At 49.0% G+C, this 18,169-nt stretch overlaps 9 protein-coding genes across 11 annotated transcripts; 6 read left to right on the top strand and 3 right to left on the bottom strand.

Annotated features, from left to right (window-relative positions):
- Positions 1-27: 27 nt before the first annotated feature.
- Positions 28-5,666, top strand: LOC6531908 (benign gonial cell neoplasm protein). The gene is made up of 5 exons (XM_002092658.4): positions 28-1,767; positions 3,052-3,405; positions 3,460-4,425; positions 4,487-5,168; positions 5,224-5,666. Exons 1-5 carry the CDS (start codon positions 273-275, stop codon positions 5,357-5,359), a joined length of 3,633 nt encoding a protein of 1,210 aa, XP_002092694.2. The 5' UTR covers positions 28-272; the 3' UTR covers positions 5,360-5,666.
- Positions 1,883-2,974, top strand: LOC26536030 (partner of Y14 and mago). Its single transcript, XM_015196114.3, has one exon. The coding sequence runs from the start codon at positions 2,057-2,059 to the stop codon at positions 2,666-2,668; it is 612 nt and encodes a 203-aa protein (XP_015051600.1). The 5' UTR covers positions 1,883-2,056; the 3' UTR covers positions 2,669-2,974.
- A 33-nt stretch (positions 5,667-5,699) lies between the features above and the next one.
- LOC6531907 (protein 60A) lies at positions 5,700-7,386 on the bottom strand. The gene has a single exon (XM_039372981.1). The coding sequence runs from the start codon at positions 7,179-7,181 to the stop codon at positions 5,811-5,813; it is 1,371 nt and encodes a 456-aa protein (XP_039228915.1). The 5' UTR covers positions 7,182-7,386; the 3' UTR covers positions 5,700-5,810.
- A 450-nt stretch (positions 7,387-7,836) lies between these two features.
- LOC6531906 (U4/U6.U5 small nuclear ribonucleoprotein 27 kDa protein) lies at positions 7,837-11,745 on the top strand. Its single transcript, XM_002092656.4, has 3 exons — positions 7,837-8,003; positions 8,069-8,362; positions 10,210-11,745. Exons 2-3 carry the CDS (start codon positions 8,121-8,123, stop codon positions 10,541-10,543), a joined length of 576 nt encoding a protein of 191 aa, XP_002092692.1. The 5' UTR covers positions 7,837-8,003; positions 8,069-8,120; the 3' UTR covers positions 10,544-11,745.
- LOC26534543 (eukaryotic translation initiation factor 6) lies at positions 8,530-9,701 on the top strand. The gene has a single exon (XM_015196113.3). The coding sequence runs from the start codon at positions 8,869-8,871 to the stop codon at positions 9,604-9,606; it is 738 nt and encodes a 245-aa protein (XP_015051599.1). The 5' UTR covers positions 8,530-8,868; the 3' UTR covers positions 9,607-9,701.
- A 323-nt stretch (positions 11,746-12,068) lies between the features above and the next one.
- LOC6531905 (thioredoxin-related transmembrane protein 1) lies at positions 12,069-13,932 on the bottom strand. 2 transcript variants are annotated; one of them, XM_039372982.2, is made up of 4 exons: positions 13,600-13,932; positions 13,235-13,396; positions 12,994-13,168; positions 12,069-12,826 (listed from the first exon to the last, which is right to left on the bottom strand). In XM_039372982.2, exons 1-4 carry the CDS (start codon positions 13,770-13,772, stop codon positions 12,344-12,346), a joined length of 993 nt encoding a protein of 330 aa, XP_039228916.1. In that variant the 5' UTR covers positions 13,773-13,932; the 3' UTR covers positions 12,069-12,343. The 2 variants fall into 2 exon arrangements, with proteins under 2 accessions (XP_039228916.1, XP_002092691.1); XM_002092655.3 differs by having other exon boundaries at positions 12,069-12,805; positions 13,600-13,929.
- A 236-nt stretch (positions 13,933-14,168) lies between these two features.
- LOC6531904 (synaptosomal-associated protein 29) lies at positions 14,169-15,422 on the top strand. Its single transcript, XM_002092654.4, has 2 exons — positions 14,169-14,529; positions 14,599-15,422. Exons 1-2 carry the CDS (start codon positions 14,262-14,264, stop codon positions 15,183-15,185), a joined length of 855 nt encoding a protein of 284 aa, XP_002092690.1. The 5' UTR covers positions 14,169-14,261; the 3' UTR covers positions 15,186-15,422.
- A 256-nt stretch (positions 15,423-15,678) lies between these two features.
- On the top strand, positions 15,679-17,531 carry LOC6531903 (inactive peptidyl-prolyl cis-trans isomerase shutdown). The gene is made up of 3 exons (XM_002092653.3): positions 15,679-15,836; positions 15,903-16,647; positions 16,715-17,531. Exons 1-3 carry the CDS (start codon positions 15,778-15,780, stop codon positions 17,270-17,272), a joined length of 1,362 nt encoding a protein of 453 aa, XP_002092689.1. The 5' UTR covers positions 15,679-15,777; the 3' UTR covers positions 17,273-17,531.
- On the bottom strand, positions 17,407-18,152 carry LOC26534659. 2 transcript variants are annotated; one of them, XM_039372983.2, is made up of 3 exons: positions 18,002-18,152; positions 17,787-17,945; positions 17,407-17,733 (listed from the first exon to the last, which is right to left on the bottom strand). In XM_039372983.2, exons 2-3 carry the CDS (start codon positions 17,923-17,925, stop codon positions 17,540-17,542), a joined length of 333 nt encoding a protein of 110 aa, XP_039228917.1. In that variant the 5' UTR covers positions 17,926-17,945; positions 18,002-18,152; the 3' UTR covers positions 17,407-17,539. The 2 variants fall into 2 exon arrangements, with proteins under 2 accessions (XP_039228917.1, XP_015051598.1); XM_015196112.3 differs by having other exon boundaries at positions 17,787-18,147.
- Positions 18,153-18,169: the final 17 nt, after the last annotated feature.

Here is an 18,169-nt window from a genome sequence, read left to right as displayed (position 1 = left end):
GTATATTTGATGCTCAAACAAATAACAAAGTGTGCTTTTATTTCAGTTTGTAATACATCTTTTTTAAATTTTGCTTTTACATTTTTGTTTGAGTGAACGCGGAGAATACCCTTAATGCGGAAGCTTTGCATTAGCGAAAATACAACCCTGCGTGTTCCATTCCGTCATTTTTCTATTTATACGAAGGCGGCAATAACGGAATTTGCTTTTGACGCGCAAATTGCGGCGCACTTTGCGAATTTTTGTGGCAAACAGATGCAATCTGCTCCAAAATGAACCACATCATCCAGGACAAGTACATTCCGCAGCAGCTGCTCTACTTCATAGCGGGCAGGCGCTGCTGCCAGCAATTCCCGTGCACATTCCGCACCAGCGAGCACGAAGCCTTCGCCAACAGCGCTCGCTCCTTGGGGCTGCGATCGCAGGTGGTCCATGTGAATGGGAACAGCTGTGTGAAGGTGTACAAGCAGGCGTGTCGCCACTACCTGGAGGACCCCAAGACGCTGGTGCTGTCCTCGGGTGCAACGCTGAACATGTTCACGCTGCTGGGCAGGAAGTCGCTCATGGGCAAGGAGGATCTGGAGCTGTCCGCGGACCTGGTCTCGCACAAGCCCAGTGCCTCGGATTTGCCATCACTGCATCTGCCGCTGCCAGCTATACGGCCCCCTTGCCTGCGCTTTTGGACGGAGGCGCAGCTAAAGTTCTTGGCTGCTTTTCCGGGTCACCCGCTGAACGAGGAGATCATGCAGTCATTGTACGCCAATCGGGTGATGGTCTTTAATGCCGTTCTTTCCTGGGACAAGTCCGTGTTCCTGCCCCTGATCATTCTGGATGACTGCCGAAACAAGAAGTCTAACGTCAAGATCATCTGCATCGAGAGGCAGGCCATTCTGGCCACCTACAACAGCCAGCGAATGGCCAACTTTTTTGGCGAGCAGCTGGGCGAGACGGTGGGCATCCAGTTGCCGTACTTCAGCGCCGTTAGCTCCAGCACTTTTATTATTTTCTCGACGGCCCAGTACTTTCTTCGCTCCCTGGTCAACCAGCACTTCCGAAACATCAGTCACCTGGTAGTGAACGATGTGCACCTGCATGATCCCTATACCGACATTCTGCTAAGCGAGATCCGCATGGCCTTGAATAGCCATCAAAACATGAGGGTGGTGCTGCTGTCGCAAATGGAAGACCCCAAGAAGTTCATCGACTTCTTTGGCGAAGGATCGCAACTAAATATGATTACGCAGCCGGAGGTAGGACCTCGCGTCTCCTACTTGAACGACCTGCACAGCTGCATTGCCCTGGCCGGAATTCACAAGGGTCCGGACATCTACAAGGAGGTCCCGGAGGCTTTCCGCTCCAACAACCCGCGCAACGAGCAGATGGACAAGTGTCTGCAGGCCTACGGAGAGCTGGGCACAGATGCCGCCCTACGTCCCTTTCTGTACGCCGTAAACTACGACCTGGCTCCCGTGAACTATCGCCACTCGCAGAACGGCAAAACGGCGGTGCATTTCGCCTCCGAGCTGAACAAGGCCAATCATCTCCGGCTGCTACTCTTCATGGGCGCCGATCCCTACATCGTGGACCTGTACCAGCAGAACGCCATCTCGCTGGCAGCTATGAACGGCAACCACGAGTGCATTGATGTCCTGAACAGCTACAGCCTGCACGGTTATGTGGTGAAGAGCGCCAAGCCGGATTTCATGGACTACGATCTTATCATCGACATAATGTATCTACTGCGCACCAAACCGGAGTATTCGCCAGGTGAGTGTGCATTTGGGGAATCATTAAGTTCAGAAATGGTTAGAATTCGTAGAAACGGGTAGAAAATCTAGATAGGAAGTGGTTAAAAGTCATTGGGATAATATTCAAACGACGATTTGAAAAGTGTGCTCGAATCGGCTGAAAGTTACTGGTTCCCCAAGCTCCAAGCTCCAGTGCGATTAATCGAGCGAAAATTCGAGCTCGCGCGCAAAAAGTTCCATCCTCAAAGCCAAAGCTATCGATTAGTATCGCCTGGCAATTGGGCATTGTTTTTTATAGAAGCAGCAAGATGAGCACCTATCTACAGAGCAGCGAGGGCAAGTTCATACCGGCCACCAAGCGGCCGGATGGCACCTGGCGCAAGGCGCGTCGCGTCAAGGATGGCTACGTGCCCCAGGAGGAGGTGCCGCTCTACGAGAGCAAGGGCAAGCAGTTTGTGGCGCAGCGCCAGGCCGGAGTGCCGCCTGGCATGTGTCCCCTGATGGCCGCCGAGTCGAAGAAGGAGCGCGAGAAGCAGGAGCGGACCAGGGCCAAGAAGCAGGAAAAGGAATCTGGCAGGCAGCCAAAGGCGCCGGCGCCCGGCGTCCTGGTCATGCCGCCCAGCACGTGTCCGCCACCCAAAGTCAGTCAGCAGCAACAGCAGCAGCCCTCTGGCATCCGGGACATCAACTCGATATCCAAGGCGCTGGAGGACACCCTGAAGCTGGACGCGCCCCAAGAGGTGGACCCCGCCAAGCAGTTGAAAAAGCTGCGCAAGAAAATCCGTGAAATCGAACAGATCGAGAGCAGGATCCAAGCCGGCGAGCAGAAAAAGCTGGACAAGGACCAGCTGGACAAGGTGAAAAAGAAGTCGGAGATCCTGCGACAAATCAAGGAATTGGAGAGCACGCCGCGCTCATAGCCCAATGCTCCATCTCCAGCTCCAGCTCCAGTTAACTCAGATACTGCTATATCCTCTCACCTCGTGAACAAATCACCGACCAGAAGTCGTGCCGCCTCTACACGAATGAACACATACATGCCTATGTCTGTTAAATAGTTATATTAGTTTTAGCCGAAGATGTCAAGCCATTTAGTAATATCGATCTATTTTAGTAATGTATGTCTGTCTTGAAACCTAGTTCATACGAATGGAGAATCGCGCGTTAATTTATGTATAGGTAACTTTGTAAATCAGATTTAATAAATTAAACCCATTTGAAGCGAACGCTTGCAGGCTGCTCCAAGTCAACTTACTTGAAGTTTAGAAGATTAGAGAAAGACTACTCCGTTTCTTATTTTCAGGCAACATCCTCATCATTTTGCCCACCTACTACCACATTGTCAAGCTGAACTACATGATCCTGAGCCACTGCCTCACTGGCAGCCTGCAGGAGTGCTCCATATACCTGCTGTACGACAACATGCGGAAGGAATACGTCGAGGCGCTGGTCAATGGTCGCGATGACACCGTGAAGGTGGTGCTGACCACGGAGATAATCGAATCTCTCTGCCTGAAGGTGCCCTTCAAGTACCAAATAGACACCGCCTGCCGGGTGAACAATGTTTACGATACCACAAGCTACAGCGGCGAGGATCGGTTCGAATGGGTGGCCAAGGACTCCTTCCTGCGAAGGGAGCTAATCCTGCACCCCAATAGTAAGTACTCGTCACACATAGCTGACACTAACTGATGCAGTGCGTTTTCCGCAGAAGGGGATGCGCAATGCTTCCGTCTAATAAACAAGGAGGCCTATGAAGAGCTGGGCGAGACAAGTCAGCCTAGCCTGCAAACCATGCAGCTGGACAAGGTCTGCCTGGCAATAAAATTACTCTCGCCCAATATGATTATAAGCGAGTATCTGGGTCTGACCATCTCACCTCCACCGCTGATCAACGTGCACCATGCCGTGCAGTTCCTTAAGAAAATTGACGTGCTGGATGACGCCGAGGATGTGACCTGGCTAGGCTGCCGGCTGATGGACATTCCGGTTAACTGCCAACTCGGCCGCATGCTGATCTTTGGCATATTGCTGCGCTGCCTGGATCCAATACTGACAATAGTCAGCTCTTTGTCGACGGCGGATCCGTTGGGCATTCCGTTTACCGAGGACATCGATCACTTGTGGGACAGGTTCACCATTTACATCCAGAACAGCATCAAGAAGGAGCGGGCCTTTCTGTCCGACAATCAGTTTTCCGATCACTTCATCTTCGTGCGCTTGTACAAGGAGTGGCAAAATCGCATGCACAACAGGACTCCGCCGCTATACCTCAAGGATGAATATGATTTTATGCTGAACGGGCTGATGGAGCACCTCGCCTCTATTCGTTCCGAGATTGTTAGCTCCTTGCGAGCAGCCAATTTGATCCACAGCCGAGGTAAACTAAGTATGAACAGTCTCAACCAGATGTCCGGCAATTGGCACATGGTTAAGGCGGCGCTGACGGGCGGGATGTACCCGAACATTTGTGCCGTGGACGCTAGGAAGAGTGCCCTAAAGTCGGCTTTTTCCGGCAATATTTACATGCACCCGAACACCGTGCTCCGGGACTTCTTGGAGCCACTAAATATTTCGGCCCAGAACTTCCGCACACCGTGGATTGTGTGCAACAAGCAGAAGAACCACATCGTGTACGCCACCCTGGTCGTTCCTCTGGCTGTTGCCCTGTTCTCTGGTAAGCTCGAATGAAGTTTGTGTTATTATAACATGGTAATCATTAATTTTGTATTATTTAGGCCATCCACGGATTCGCCTCTCCCCGATTTGCGACAGTGAAATGAGTTTGACCGATCGCAACGTTAACGTCTTTATAGACGAATGGATCTGGATGGTTATGTCCAAGGCAACTGCGGAGATGATGATGCGAACGCGTCATTACTTCTTTCGAATGTACCACGACCTGCTGAAGCACTGCAGCGAACTGGAGCTGTGGCGCCGCGACTCCGAGCCAGTTTCCCATTACACATTGCTGACTGATACTCTATCCAAAATCTTTGAGAGCGAGGATGTTTTCGTGGGTTTCTCTAAGCCCCCGCCAATAACCTTTCTACCAACTCCTCAGCTGCCATCCTTGTACCTCCTCGCCGTGAACGCCCAATTCAGTTGGGCCCGGGAAGTGGAGGAGAACATGCCACCGAAACCACAGCATTTTAACTCGCATTTCATCGAGAGGCAGTTCTTTGTGCTCTACGCGGGAGGCGATTGCGAGGAGTTCCACAGCAAAAACACGCCTGCCTTTCTTGAAAGTGTTCTCGCTAAGTTTGTCAGACCGATCGAGACACCCAACAGACATATCTTTGTGATCCTCTACAGAAAGGATCCAGACGTGATGCTCAGCATCAGTCGAGCCAAAACTGTTAATGGTGTATTTGTGTTGAAGGAATACTTCCGAAACAACATTCCTGTGTTTGAAATTTTGTAAGTCCGATTCAGGTTGCGTAGAATACTCCCATCTAATGTGCTTTCCTTACAGAGATGCGTGTGTGTCGTTGAATGTGAAGATTCCAGTGTTTGATGGTCGCCTAATGTCTGCGCTAATTGACAAACGTGTCGGAAACTTAATTATGGATTTGTTTGCCTTCCGACACCACTGGATTCACAAGCGATAGAGCCAAGTGCCTGGGGCATAAGTTCTATGCTAATTCAAATTGAAATAATGAAGAATAATCCGAACGTACGTGCTGGACCAAGTAGGACTTGATTGTGCCTTTTATTGCTGTGAAGTGAATGTTAATTTTAAATGTATGCCATTTAAATGAACGCTAATCGTTATCAAAATACGTATTTTTAAGAACCATAAGCGAAATGGAACCACCACTTCTTTGCGAGCATCGCAGTTTTGACCTAAATATGCATCCCAATTATGAATTGATGTGAGAAAATAAAGAAGTATCTTTTAATACTCTAATCTAATAATTAGCCACAAATGAAACTCTTGAAGAAACGAACTTCAGTTAGGTACAGCGCTGTATATTTCTATAAAAATATTCGAGATTAGTACAGAGATGGACATCTACACAGAAATGCTTTATAGTGCTTAGCCTAAGTGGTAAATTGAATTCAATGGCACCCGCAGGATTTCACAATCATGTTTCTATACTTTTTCAGGTTCACATTCTCGTCGTTCAGATGGTACAGAACGGGTAGTGCTCCCAGCCTGGTCGGAGCGCAGCAGGGCTTGGGCACCTTCTTGGGCTCCAGCAGGTGGACCAGTGTCTGGACGATCGCATGGTTCGTGGCGTTCATGTGCGCATTGAGCGGGAAATTGCACTCGCCGCTGCAGTAGAAGGCGCCGTAGCCCTCTGGGGCGATGATCCAGTCGTGCCAGCCCAGATCCTTGAAGTCTATGTACAGGGTCTGCATCTGGCAGCTGCGCGTGCTCTCCATTGGTTCCAGCAGTGGAACGTTGTTGGGCGACACCGACTTCTTGCGCTTGCGAGGATGGCTGGCGCTTCGCTTGCTCCTGTGATGGCTGCTGTGGGCCGTCGCCTTGATCAGCTCCGGTCCGCGGAAGAAGCCGATCATGAAGGGCTGGAACTCGTCGTCCACCTTGCGGTGGATCAAGCCAATGTCATCCAGCTTGACCTCGCGATCCGGTCGGTTAACAGCGTGTGCTCCTATGTAGATGCCATGATTGTCCTTCGACTTGACCAGCCACTCGTGCAGGCCCTCGGTCACGTTAAGCTCCAACCAGCCCACGTAGTCGCCGGTGGTGTTCACCGAGGACAGCGGCTCCATGGTGTGCTGGCCGAGCGTGCCGGTGCCTATTGAGTAGACGGTGATGGTGAATTCCCTGTTGGCGGTCAGCCACTTGCCCTCATTGGCGTTCTGGTAGATGCGCAGCTCGGCCATCACCAGGTAGTTGTCGTTCGGCACATTGGAGACGTCGAACCACAGGCGCCGGCCGTGCTCGTGACGCAGTTCGTCCACGTTGTGGTGGCGCTTGTTTAGGAAGGTCATGATGATATCGCTCTCGTCGATGGCCCGCTTGTCCAGGTCGGTGATGAAGTTCTTCTGCTGGTGCTCATCCTCATCATCCTCGAGGTCGGCGCTTCTCCTGGCTCGATGACCCCGCTCGTAGGAGTCGTCCTCATCCTGATCGCTGAGACCTTCCTCGGCCGTGATGCGGTGGTAGACGTCCAGGAGGAACTTGGGCGCCGACTTTCGCAGCGACAACTGGTGGCTGCTCAGGTGCGTCGGCCGCTCGGCAATGCCCAGGAACTCGAGGATCTCGTAAGAGACGTCCAGCTTGTCGTCCTCGCTCAGCACCCGGTGCATGATCGTCTGGTCCTTGCCGTTGTCTATGTAAATACCCGACTGAGTGGCCTCAACGGCCGGCGGCGTGGTCGCCACGAACATGAGCAGAACCAGTCCGAGTCCCAGGGAAGCGAGCACTGCAACGGCCTCCGAGGTGTTTCGCAGGCCCGACATTATATCGTGTTCCGGACGGATCGGTTGCGATCGCTGTTTTTCTATATCTACGGCGCTATCCACTTGCGACAGCTTCAGATGTGCAGTAACATTTAGTTGTTTATTTCGAGAGTTCCAGCGAACCGCGGATTCTGAAAATTCTGACGCACTTACGGATTGTTGTGTGTATCTTAATCTTCAAGATGCATTTTCTTTCAATTTCGGGGGAGTTGGCAGCCCCGCGTCTTGGAAAATGAATCGGTCTTTAAGATCGAACTAGAAGATCAGCCGCTATAGTAGTTCATTTTAACGGCGATCGTGAGCAAATAGTTTAATAGTTTTTATCCAAAGATAAAATGAACTCAAAAAGTTTATTTACATTTCTTGATAATAGGCATTATATTTTCTAAATATTTTATATTTTTACATGTACTTTCAAAACTTTTCAATAGGGCGGTATAAATCAAAGAAAAGCATTTTATGCATTGAATAAATGTATCACAATACAGGCATTAGTTAAATATATTATAAAGCTATTATAATATAAATAGAACACATTGTTGTTAATAAATAATAATATTCAAATAAAAACATATTGATATACGATATGTGGTCGATACATCGCCGTGAGCGAAGATACCAACTATCGATATCCGATTGGTGGCTGTGTTTTGCCCTTACATCGCATCCCTTGTATCCTCAACCGCATTCCGCATTCCTCATTCCGTTTCGGCGTCGCGGCGAGATAACGCGCGTTGTTTATTTGGTTTTAGTTTTAAGTTAGCGCGTTTTTACCCACCGCCGGTGTCGCCCAAATAATGCTAGACACAGCCTAGCGCAACGGTGAGCGGGATACGTGCGGCAGCATGGGAGCACACAGTCTAACATCCACTTCGAATCCACTCCAGGCAAACCAACTATCAATCAAACCGCCACACAAGCAGAAACCGAAACGGAGCCATGGGCCGCAGCCGGAGTCCCGCCTCGCCGGCGCACAGGAGACGCGAGAAGGAGCGATCTGAGCGAAAGAAGCGCAGAGAGCGCCGTTCCCGGGAGCGGGAGGCCATCGGAGTAGCGCCAACCGGAGGATCCGGATCTGGAGGCGCCGGTCGCCGCGACCGGGAACGGGATCGCGACCGCAGTCGCAGCCGAGATCGGGAGCGGGAACGGGAGCGCGATCGTGCGCGGAGTCGGCGATCTAGGTGAATAACAAAGTGTAGTGTACCAAACGCCAACAACGATAAGTATAAAACTAGTCACTAAAATCTGGGATGTGGGTCACAGTTCAGGGGCGTGGTGGACACACGCTTAAAAGGGTTCACTTAGGTAATACAAACGCAACCAATATCTATAACTTTAGGATAGGTTTAGGGAGTGTTTATGTAGATTTAGGAACTCATTACTCAAGAGGGGGCAACCGACCCCTTAGACCCCCGAAATCCCCGTCCAGAACTTGTTTATTTACCCGCAAGTATCGATAGACCCCCACTCCGATAGGCAGGCAATCGATGGCTATGCAGCTCTGGCGGCCCAACATAAGAAATTACCACGTGAAGTGAAATTGTGCGAATTTCATCACGCCGCTTAAATTGATTTCCGGACATATAAACAAAATCCAGAGCGCACCAAGCAGCAGGCTCAGTCAGGCCAGTAAATCCGAAAAGAGAGTAACCACCAGGAAAAGAGAAATCACGTACATACAGAGAAAATGGCGCTGCGCGTGCAATTCGAGAACAACGACGACATCGGCGTCTTCACCAAACTAACCAACACATACTGCCTGGTGGCCATCGGCGGATCCGAGACCTTCTACAGCGCCTTCGAGGCGGAGCTCGCCGAGACCATCCCGGTGGTCCACGCGAATGTGGGCGGCTGCCGGATCATCGGCCGCCTCACCGTGGGCAACCGGAACGGCCTGTTGGTGCCCAACTCCACCACCGACGAGGAGCTGCAGCACCTGCGCAACAGCCTGCCGGACGCCGTGAAGATCCAGCGTGTGGAGGAGCGCCTTTCCGCGCTGGGCAACGTTATCGCCTGCAATGACTATGTGGCTCTGGTCCACCCGGATCTGGACAAGGAGACTGAGGAGATCATCGGGGACGTGCTTAAGGTGGAGGTCTTCCGCCAGACCATCGCCGACAACACACTGGTCGGCTCGTACGCCGTGCTGAGCAACCAGGGCGGCATGGTGCACCCCAAGACGAGCATACAGGACCAGGACGAGCTGTCGTCCCTGCTGCAGGTTCCCCTCGTGGCCGGCACAGTGAACCGGGGCAGCGAAGTGCTCGCCGCCGGCATGGTGGTCAACGACTGGCTGTCCTTCGTGGGCATGAACACTACGGCCACAGAGATCTCGGTGATCGAGAGCGTCTTCAAGCTGAACCAGGCACAGCCCGCCACAGTGACGACCAAGCTGCGTGCGGCCCTTATCGAGGACATGTCCTAAGCGAAACTGTCCACATTTTCTACTTGATATAAGGATTATCTGTTATCTTCTACAACATTTCATTTAAGAAATACAACACACAAAACTAAAACAAAGACTCAGAGCTGCAACCATCTATTTACAATTTATCAATGGAAGTTGTAGGAAATTAGTTAGAGGAATTCTACTTTAGGTTTAGGTATTCTTTTTGAAAAAAGAAAATTAGTTAATACAGGGACTAAAAGCTTTATTTTACATCCGGGAATGAAATTCTCGAGCATATGCTTAAGTTCTATACCTTTTCTCCATTTTTACATAATCTCAAGCCGGTTATTCAATACATTTATGTATTTATGAGCGCATTGTTGCTTTGGGTCCTCAGATGATTGCCAAAAATGTAGACGTAAATGAGATCTTTAATGAAGGCAACCGACCGGTTGCAAAGTGTCGCATTTCGCGTAATTAAAACTTCATATTGCACAATCGGGTGCACAAAGCCCAAGGTCGCCCTAGTTATTTCCCAGGCTCGCTGCAATTCAAATGCAATCAACTGGTCCTCAAACTGTCACTCAAATGAAATGTATAGAGCACTCACAACTGACGATGCACATTCATGGTTTGCAGATCGCGGTCGAGGGGCGCCGGAGGAGGAGGAGGCGGCGGAAGCAGCGGCGGCAACAGCAGCTCCGGACCATCGACGTCGCGAAGGACGACGAGGAACAATGCGGCGGCCACAGCTGCCGACCGACCCAAGATCAACGAGGCGGACTTGGAGGGTAAGTCGCCGGAAGAGGTCGAGATGCTGAAGACAATGGGATTCTGCACGTTCGACACCACCAAGAACAGGAAGGTCGAGGGCAACGATGTCGGAGAAGTGCATGTAATCCTGAAGCGAAAGTACCGCCAGTACATGAATCGCAAGGGTGGCTTCAACCGGCCGCTCGATTTCGTGGCCTAGCAGTCCATAGCCATCGCCATCGCTATCACCATCGCAGCAGCCACATCCTTTTCCGTTGCCCAACTAGTTTGCTACGCTTTTTTACTTGTCCGTGCCCAATGGGCAAAGGGCGGCGGACGAAGACCTGCAATTTTATGCAATAGACCGGTTTACGAAATTCAGCCAGCTTTTGGCCCCTCAAAATTTCCACGCATCCAGCTAGTTCTGCAAGAGGACAGCCTCGCCACACTCATACCTCAATTAGTTATTTAGTAGTTTAAGCCTGCAGTGCGCCTTTGTTATAGAGTTGGCCCCCAGGTTAATTTTACAACAAAAGTCTGGGGCTGAAAGCCATCCCAGCCGTTCTCGGATGGAGAATCTGCTTTCAGCTGCAGTCGACGACGCACGACGATTGCTTTTTGAATATTTCAAAGTAATTAACAATTGTTTTTGTTGACATCTCGCCATTTTGTACGAATACGAATACGAATTAACTGAAGCCAGCCTGAAACTCAAATTCACAACAGCAAAATTTCCAAACTCACATACAGACAATTACTTAAAGTATTTGAAAACTCACCACAGCCCGAAACGCACTATCCGCATCCCCATCCCCATTCAGTTCCTGATCCTGATCCCGATCCCGATCCCAAACGCAACCGAAAAACCACCCAACAAACTTCCTCCATACGCTGCAATAGTACAACTTTTACAACCAAACAATATATATCAAATATATATGTAAATATAGAAATTATTATATACACACACACCACAAGTACCTTACCCCCGATGCCCCCAGAATGAACCTAACAATAGCCATAGCAATTTGTTGAAAGAAATATTATTTGTTTAACAATCAAAATGTTGTAATTAATCCAGTTAATTCCGATTTAAATCACAAGTGCCAACAGATCAGGCAAGCAACGCTGAAGATGAATCACGTTTTATAGAGATATTTGTATAATCATTTTGTACTCTTTTTATAAGATAGGCCACAATTTGTACGCCTCCACGAGCTAACTATTTTAAGCCACAGTTACCCATTTTTTTTTGCGTTTGGAAAACAATATGTATTGGAAAATTTGAACCATTTCGACCAGCACCACCCACACACATCTTATAACAATTATTTGTAGTTTTACACAAACGAAATTGCAGGGATTTTGTCTTATTTCATATTCTCCTACAATAAACTGATAATAAATTTGTAAAACCATCAACACACACTCTTTATTATTGTTAAATAGAATAGATCTTGGAATTCGACGAAGCCATAAAAACGAAACAAATGGTTTTTCCATTTCAAATATACACACATGTGCGAAATTTCATGGGAATTGTGAAATTTTCCGAATTATTCAGAAGCAAGCAGAGCCCACAGAATAAACGAATACAGTTTAAATTGTTTTTACTTTTATTGTGTAATACGAAAATTTAATACAATTTGCGATTGAAGATCAATTACAAATGAAATGCTTAAGAGAAGTTAAATGTGTGGAAATCGATTTGAACACAAAATACAATGCTTGGCAAAAGGTAAAAGTATACGACTAAAGTTAAATTTAGTTATTGTTACGCTTGCTATCGCTTAAAGGATTACAATTTTGTTGTACATAATTATGAAATACATGAGGTGCCGTTTTCTGGCTAGGATTAAGAGGGGAAACAATCGTTTTGTGCGCAAAGGCAGAGCAGAAGTAATCTATCTGCCCGAATGATGCTTGGTAAGAGGTTGTGTTTCTCTCGATTCTGAGTGTTAGTCTTTTTGTTGCCGCTACTGATCGCTAAGGCTGAAGTTCCGGTTGAACGCAACTGCACCTAATCGCCTTTGCGAGGTTTGCGCTTGCGCACCTGTTCCGTCTTCTCGGGCGCAGCATCTCCGGCCTGCTTGGGCTCCGACTTCTCTTCCTTCTCCGGCTCAATGTCGGCCTCCTTATCTTTTGTGGCCAGATCTCCCGACTGCTCCTCACTGTCCTCTTCCTCGTCGTCATCTTCTTCTGGCTCTTCCTCGTCGCTATCGCGTTGCTCATCCTCGTTCTCGTCGGCATCGCCATCATCCTCGATCTCCTCGGTGGCTAAATCCTCCAGGCCCTCGGTCAAATTGTCCTGGGACTCGGAGAAGCTCTGGCGCTGCGATTTCTTGGGTGGGTAGACAAAGTCCACAAGGCACACGAGCAGCAGCCCCAGGGCAGCGCCCACGAAGATGGTGGCGATGGCAAAGAGGGCGTAGGATCCCCAAGTGGGCAGGCCGTATTCCTCCTGCAGGCGCCCGTTGAAGTCCTTAAAGAGTTTTTGCGTGTGCTATTAGTACATGAACCCAACATACAAGACAACAGCAGAGAGCAAAGACCAGAGTAATGAGTGATGGGCGGCAATCTTTGGGTCGGTCACCGGGATCAACCCGCTGATAAGCTTCCGCTTATGTCTCATGCAGTGAACCGATGTGATAATGAGCTAGGTGAACGTACCTTCAGGGTGTGGGACAGCTTGAAGAAGTACGACAGCACGGACATGTGGATGGTGTCGGGCTTCTTCCAGGCGGACAGCGGTTCGATGCTCTGCCACTGCTGCTTCTTTACGAAGTAGAGGAGGGCGTCGCCATCACGGGCTCCACGATACTGCCGAAACTCGCCATCCTTTACGCTGGAAATGATTTACGTGGATTATGCTGTGTATTTTATGGACTACAAAGGGCTATGTGTCGCTCACTGGTAGATGGTGGGCAGGGCGGTGACGAAGAAGCGTCCACTGAGCGAGGGCGACGTAGTCACATCGATCTTCGCCACCTGCACCTGCACATCCTTGGCCACGCGGGCAAACCGTTCCCAGGTAGGAGCCAGATTCTTGCAGGCCGGGCACCATGGAGCAAAGCTGTGAAAACAGGGAGAAACATATGTTTAGTACAGCTGCCGATGAGTCATCGCCACCACAAAGGAATGTGTGGAATTCCGGAGAACGAATAAAGCAGATTGCCGGCTGAAGAAAGCCGGCGCACCACGCCCCTTCTCGTTACGTCAGGGGCAAAAGGGTTTCATGTGGGTATGGAGTACTCAGAGCTACCCTTTCGCACTCACAACTCGATCATCCATTCGCCCTGGAGCATCAGGTGCCAGTTGTCCTCGTCCAACTCGATTAACTTGCCACCTGGCTGCAGTCCTGACTGCGCTGCCGCCGCCGACTGCGCAGTCGCCGCCAGCAGAAGCAGCGCCGCGCATGACGCGGCCACAAAGTGCGATGTGCTATGCATGTGGTGATGTTTTGGTGATTTCCTCCGCCGATTCGTGTCCTGAAACCTGTGACGTTCGGCTGCGACAATTTGCTAAATTAAACTAAAGCTCCCGTCTTGGTCAGTTCCAAAAAGTTACAAAAACTGCGACGCCTGCTGGAAAATTGACGGAACGCTGGTTCGATATCCGTCAGAGATGGCAGCCGCTTTTTTCCCCGCTAGATGCCCAGTAGGGGCATTCCTTATTATCTCTTCATATGGTTTATTACTTTTTGAATTCAGCTAAAAGATATCTGGCACACAAATTTTTATATGTTTTTTAAAAATTATTTCAACTATATTCAAGCCTCCACCGTTCTAAGCTTTGCAAAGGGCGATTAAACTACATATAGCTACTACATTCGTACCATCCCTATTGCAATCGATAGCTTCAAACAACAACAAAGAAAATAAAAGTTTACGAAAACACAACAAAATTCGACATTTTGGAAGTTTCTCTTGCCCAAAGAAATGGCCCATAACTACCTGCAGCCCGTGCACGACCACTTCGATGACGTGGACAGATTCGAGGACGTGGACGACGACCTCTTCCTGCAGAACAAACGGACGGGGGCAGCAAAGCTTCCGCAGCAGAGGAGCACCAATCCCTTCGAGATGGATGACGATGACGAGGACGAGATAACCTCGTCGCCATCAGTGGCCGCACAGCGACTGGCCTATGCTGAGAAGCGAAGGGCCATTGAGCAGCGAACTCTGGACTCCACCAACAAGAGCTTGGGTAACCAAGGGGTCAATTGCTAGCCAATTAAGGGGCGTTATTAATACATTTATCTCTTACAAAATATAGGTCTGCTCTACGAAACCCAGGAAGTGGGCAAGGCAACGGCCGTTGAGCTTGCCAAGCAACGGGAACAGTTGGAAAAGACATCACATCAGTTGGACGAGATCAGCTCCACGCTGCGCTTTAGCCAGCGTCATTTGACTGGCCTGAAGAGTGTCTTTGGTGGCCTCAAGAACTACCTCTCGGGCAACAGGGATCAACCCCCCACCGCGACTGGTTCGCCAACGGGCAGTCAGTCATCACAGGAGGCCAATAGCAACATTAATCTGGGTGCCTGTGGCGGTGCTAGCCCCTCGGCACCGCTTTCACCAGCGGAGCGGTACGACAACCATCCAGTTAGCCAGCTGCGTGGTGATCCCAGCAGCACCTACCATCCCCAGCGGCAGGCGGCCAATCCCTTCCAGGCTCAAATCGATTCCAATCTGGAGGAGATGTGCAGCAACCTGTCGGTGCTGAAGATGCTGGCCACCGACCTGGGCGGCGAAATTGAGTCGCAAAACGAATTGCTAGATAACATGAACTACAAAATCGAGGACGTCGACTTAAAGATCCACAAGCAGAACAAGGACATGAGCAAGCTGCTGAAGAAGTGAACGGAGAGCATTCGTTTACCATTGTATTGATCATTGCTTAGAATAGCCCTTCTTTAATATACAACTCATAGCCATACCATATCGCACGGTGAGCACTACACAGGCCATTAAGAATGCATTCCTCATTATGTTTCCTAGTTTTTTATTGTTACACACACCAAAAATTTTCTCATTGGAGTGCTGGTAGTTGGAGAGCGATAAGTGTTCAGTTTTAAATAAAAATTCTTATAAATCGTACATAAGTAAAGCCATCTCGTTCAGACTATCTTCGTTGCATTGGTTTGACATGCGGAAACAATTTCCTTTTAATCTTGGTTGTCGTTGCATTATTGCCGAGTCATTTCGGGAAGATATCTAGAGTCGCAGAATGACTCAAAATTAAAATATCTAATTCCTTGTCTTGCTATTAGTGTGAACTTAGTTTGAATCCGATAATTTCTGACCCAAAGCTCGCAATCGATATCGACAAAGGCCAGATACCATTCCAGATACCATCGCTGGAAAGCTCCGTTATATGAAGCATCCAAAAGAAAAGCGCCAAATCAGCGAATTCCGCAGTTCGTTAAATAAATAATCTGGATATTTTGAGAAAATGGAGGAAAACTACCAGCCCTTCACCACTCAGTTGCTCAAGAACCCCTTGTCCTTTTCGTGAGTACTAAGATATCACAGCACTAATGAGCACGTCGTTGTAATCGTTAATTTGCGACCCTGCAGCGATCTCGTGGAAAAAGGTGCTGAGTTCGAGCTGGACATGTCGCATCAAAACCATACCAGTGATCTGGGTCTCGACAGCGAAAGCGACTACGAGGATGCGGAGGATGTGGACAACGAGGAGCTGCGTTCCCCGTGGACACATTCCTTCGAAGAACTGCGTGCTCTGATGAGCGAGATCGACGAACACATTTACAAGCGGATCACTCGCACCGGTCACGTGGATCGGGATGCTGTGCCGATCAAGGCGAGGGTCTCTGTTCGCTACAGTGGCTACTGGGAGGGCGAGTCCGCTCCCTTTGACTCCTCCTTGCTGCGGGGCACAAAATTCGAGTTTGAAACTGGCCAGGGAACGGTGGTTGAAGGCCTAGAGGCTGCCGTACGCACCATGCGTCCTTACGAGCAGGCCGAGTTCATTATCTCCTACAAGCTGCTCTTCGGAGAACTCGGTTGTCCACCAAGGATCAAACCCAAGGCGGATGCGCTCTTCAAGGTGGAGGTTATTGACTACTCGCTCATAGGAGATGCGGATGGCATCGATGCTATCCCCAAGGAAGACCGCGACAAGTTCTGTGTGGTCTATCCCAAGGCACAGGACTTGCACCTACATGGCAAGGACTGCGTGAAGCGCGGCCGCTATCGCAATGCGGTCACTGCCTTTGAACGGGCGGTGAGCTCACTGAACTACTGCCGAATGGCCAATGACGAGGAGGAACACAAGCAAACTGAACTGCTTATTACCCTAAACGTAAGTGGTCCTAGTGGGCTTGTAGGATGCGAATCTACCAAGACTTTGACCAAGTAACTTTTCGCAGACAAACCTAATGATCGTTTACAATAAGCTGAATAAGCCAAAGCGCGCCTGCATCATGATGAAGGCCCTGAGGCATCTGACCGTGGATAATCCATCCTGTAAGGCGCTCTTCCAGGAGGGACGCGCCCTGGCCGCCCTGGGCGAGTACGACTTGGCCCGCAAGGCCTTCCTGCAGGCGCAGTCCAAGCAGCCTGAGAACAAGGAGATCAGCGATGAGATCATCAGCATGAACAAGAGAATCAGCAAGTATAAGGAGGCTACTCGCGATCTATGGACACGTGCCTTGTCGGTAAATAATTCAAAGCCAGAAGTCCGTAAAACGGCCGCTCAGCTGGAGAAAGAAGCTAAGGAACAGGATTTCAAAGACAGCATGGAAGATTTAATTAGGCAGTTCAAGAACGCTTCAGATCAGAAAGTGACCTTTTCCCGTAAAACTTTTTCGGACGCTCAGTTCGACACCACTTGCAAATTGGCCAAGGAATATGACCTGAAGCTAACTTTGTCTCCCGTCCAAGAGGATGTATTGACTTTGTCTAAGCCGGAGGTCAAGTCCGCTTAAGCTTACTGACAGCCAGTATTTCGTACTCATTCCAAAAAAATAAAAAAAAAAATTACCAAATATGACGGTAATTTAGTTCCCAGTTCTAGAAGAGCAGTGCATTTAGTTAATTCCATATTAGCAACCGGGTTATCTTATGGCCCGAAGAATGTTAAAGTTATATTTTATCTTAAGTGCCAAAAACTGAATACGAATCAAAACAACCTAAAGTTGTTATAAGCTAGAATAAAAGTAATGTACGGCAGCTACTAAACCTTAATTATTTATTTACTTTCCATTTCTTTGCTGGAACTCCGTGGACAACTGGCGATGCAGACACTCCAGACACGCACATCCTTTGACATGCCCAATTGTGGGCTCCAGGATATGAACCTGCTGGAGCTCAAAGCTGTCGGAGTCGTAGCTGGTAAAAGATTCCGATTTCACAAACTTGCAGCACACGCATATGCAACCCAAAATGACTGGAAGCATGAGGAAGTTAGAAAGTTTGGTTAAAAGGCTACTTCATTCGTACTTAGGGAAAGTATCCAAAGGAAGAACAGCAGAAGCGGACAGAAAAAACTGCTGACCATGGGTAGTTCGCTTCTGCTTGTGCTTGCATTTCGGCCATCAATGCCCAGGACGTTTTGAATAAAAGTTTTCGCTTCTGCCATTCCTCGAAGAAAGGGAATTTCTACTATAGCCAAAATTAAAACTTGGTTGGACCAGTTCTTTCGATGCTCCTTATACCTTTTTAGTTAAACGACTGCCTGTGGCTACATGCTAGTTCCCAATTCAAAGCGAGGGATTGTTCAGTTCGCAATAGATTAGGAAACAGTTGTGACTTCCTGAAATGTAAATGTGTTTTTACAACCTTGTTACTGCCATTTCCCAGAATTATTCCCCTGCCTCCCCTAC

Source organism: Drosophila yakuba, chromosome 2R (assembly GCF_016746365.2).
Source record: "Drosophila yakuba strain Tai18E2 chromosome 2R, Prin_Dyak_Tai18E2_2.1, whole genome shotgun sequence".
Taxonomy (NCBI): domain Eukaryota; kingdom Metazoa; phylum Arthropoda; class Insecta; order Diptera; family Drosophilidae; genus Drosophila; species Drosophila yakuba.
This window is presented reverse-complemented; position numbering and strand designations above follow the sequence as displayed.

What these genes read in the sequence shown, in the direction of transcription:
- LOC6531908 (XM_002092658.4), top strand. Translation starts at nt 273, where the DNA reads ATGAACCACATCATCCAGGACAAGTACATTCCGCAGCAGCTGCTCTAC. An exon ending in GCTAATCCTGCACCCCAATA is followed by an intron (nt 3,406 to 3,459) that starts GTAAGTACTCGT and finishes CGTTTTCCGCAG; the next exon opens with AAGGGGATGCGCAATGCTTC. An exon ending in GGCTGTTGCCCTGTTCTCTG is followed by an intron (nt 4,426 to 4,486) that starts GTAAGCTCGAAT and finishes TGTATTATTTAG; the next exon opens with GCCATCCACGGATTCGCCTC.
- LOC26536030 (XM_015196114.3), top strand. Translation starts at nt 2,057, where the DNA reads ATGAGCACCTATCTACAGAGCAGCGAGGGCAAGTTCATACCGGCCACC.
- LOC6531907 (XM_039372981.1), bottom strand. Translation starts at nt 7,181, where the DNA reads ATGTCGGGCCTGCGAAACACCTCGGAGGCCGTTGCAGTGCTCGCTTCC.
- LOC6531906 (XM_002092656.4), top strand. Translation starts at nt 8,121, where the DNA reads ATGGGCCGCAGCCGGAGTCCCGCCTCGCCGGCGCACAGGAGACGCGAG. An exon ending in GCGCGGAGTCGGCGATCTAG is followed by an intron (nt 8,363 to 10,209) that starts GTGAATAACAAA and finishes CATGGTTTGCAG; the next exon opens with ATCGCGGTCGAGGGGCGCCG.
- LOC26534543 (XM_015196113.3), top strand. Translation starts at nt 8,869, where the DNA reads ATGGCGCTGCGCGTGCAATTCGAGAACAACGACGACATCGGCGTCTTC.
- LOC6531905 (XM_039372982.2), bottom strand. Translation starts at nt 13,772, where the DNA reads ATGCATAGCACATCGCACTTTGTGGCCGCGTCATGCGCGGCGCTGCTT. An exon ending in GGCGAATGGATGATCGAGTT is followed by an intron (nt 13,397 to 13,599) that starts GTGAGTGCGAAA and finishes CTGTTTTCACAG; the next exon opens with CTTTGCTCCATGGTGCCCGG. An exon ending in GCCCTGCCCACCATCTACCA is followed by an intron (nt 13,169 to 13,234) that starts GTGAGCGACACA and finishes AATCATTTCCAG; the next exon opens with CGTAAAGGATGGCGAGTTTC.
- LOC6531904 (XM_002092654.4), top strand. Translation starts at nt 14,262, where the DNA reads ATGGCCCATAACTACCTGCAGCCCGTGCACGACCACTTCGATGACGTG. An exon ending in CTCCACCAACAAGAGCTTGG is followed by an intron (nt 14,530 to 14,598) that starts GTAACCAAGGGG and finishes TACAAAATATAG; the next exon opens with GTCTGCTCTACGAAACCCAG.
- LOC6531903 (XM_002092653.3), top strand. Translation starts at nt 15,778, where the DNA reads ATGGAGGAAAACTACCAGCCCTTCACCACTCAGTTGCTCAAGAACCCC. An exon ending in AAGAACCCCTTGTCCTTTTC is followed by an intron (nt 15,837 to 15,902) that starts GTGAGTACTAAG and finishes GCGACCCTGCAG; the next exon opens with CGATCTCGTGGAAAAAGGTG. An exon ending in AACTGCTTATTACCCTAAAC is followed by an intron (nt 16,648 to 16,714) that starts GTAAGTGGTCCT and finishes AACTTTTCGCAG; the next exon opens with ACAAACCTAATGATCGTTTA.
- LOC26534659 (XM_039372983.2), bottom strand. Translation starts at nt 17,925, where the DNA reads ATGGCAGAAGCGAAAACTTTTATTCAAAACGTCCTGGGCATTGATGGC. An exon ending in CCTTTGGATACTTTCCCTAA is followed by an intron (nt 17,734 to 17,786) that starts GTACGAATGAAG and finishes TCATGCTTCCAG; the next exon opens with TCATTTTGGGTTGCATATGC.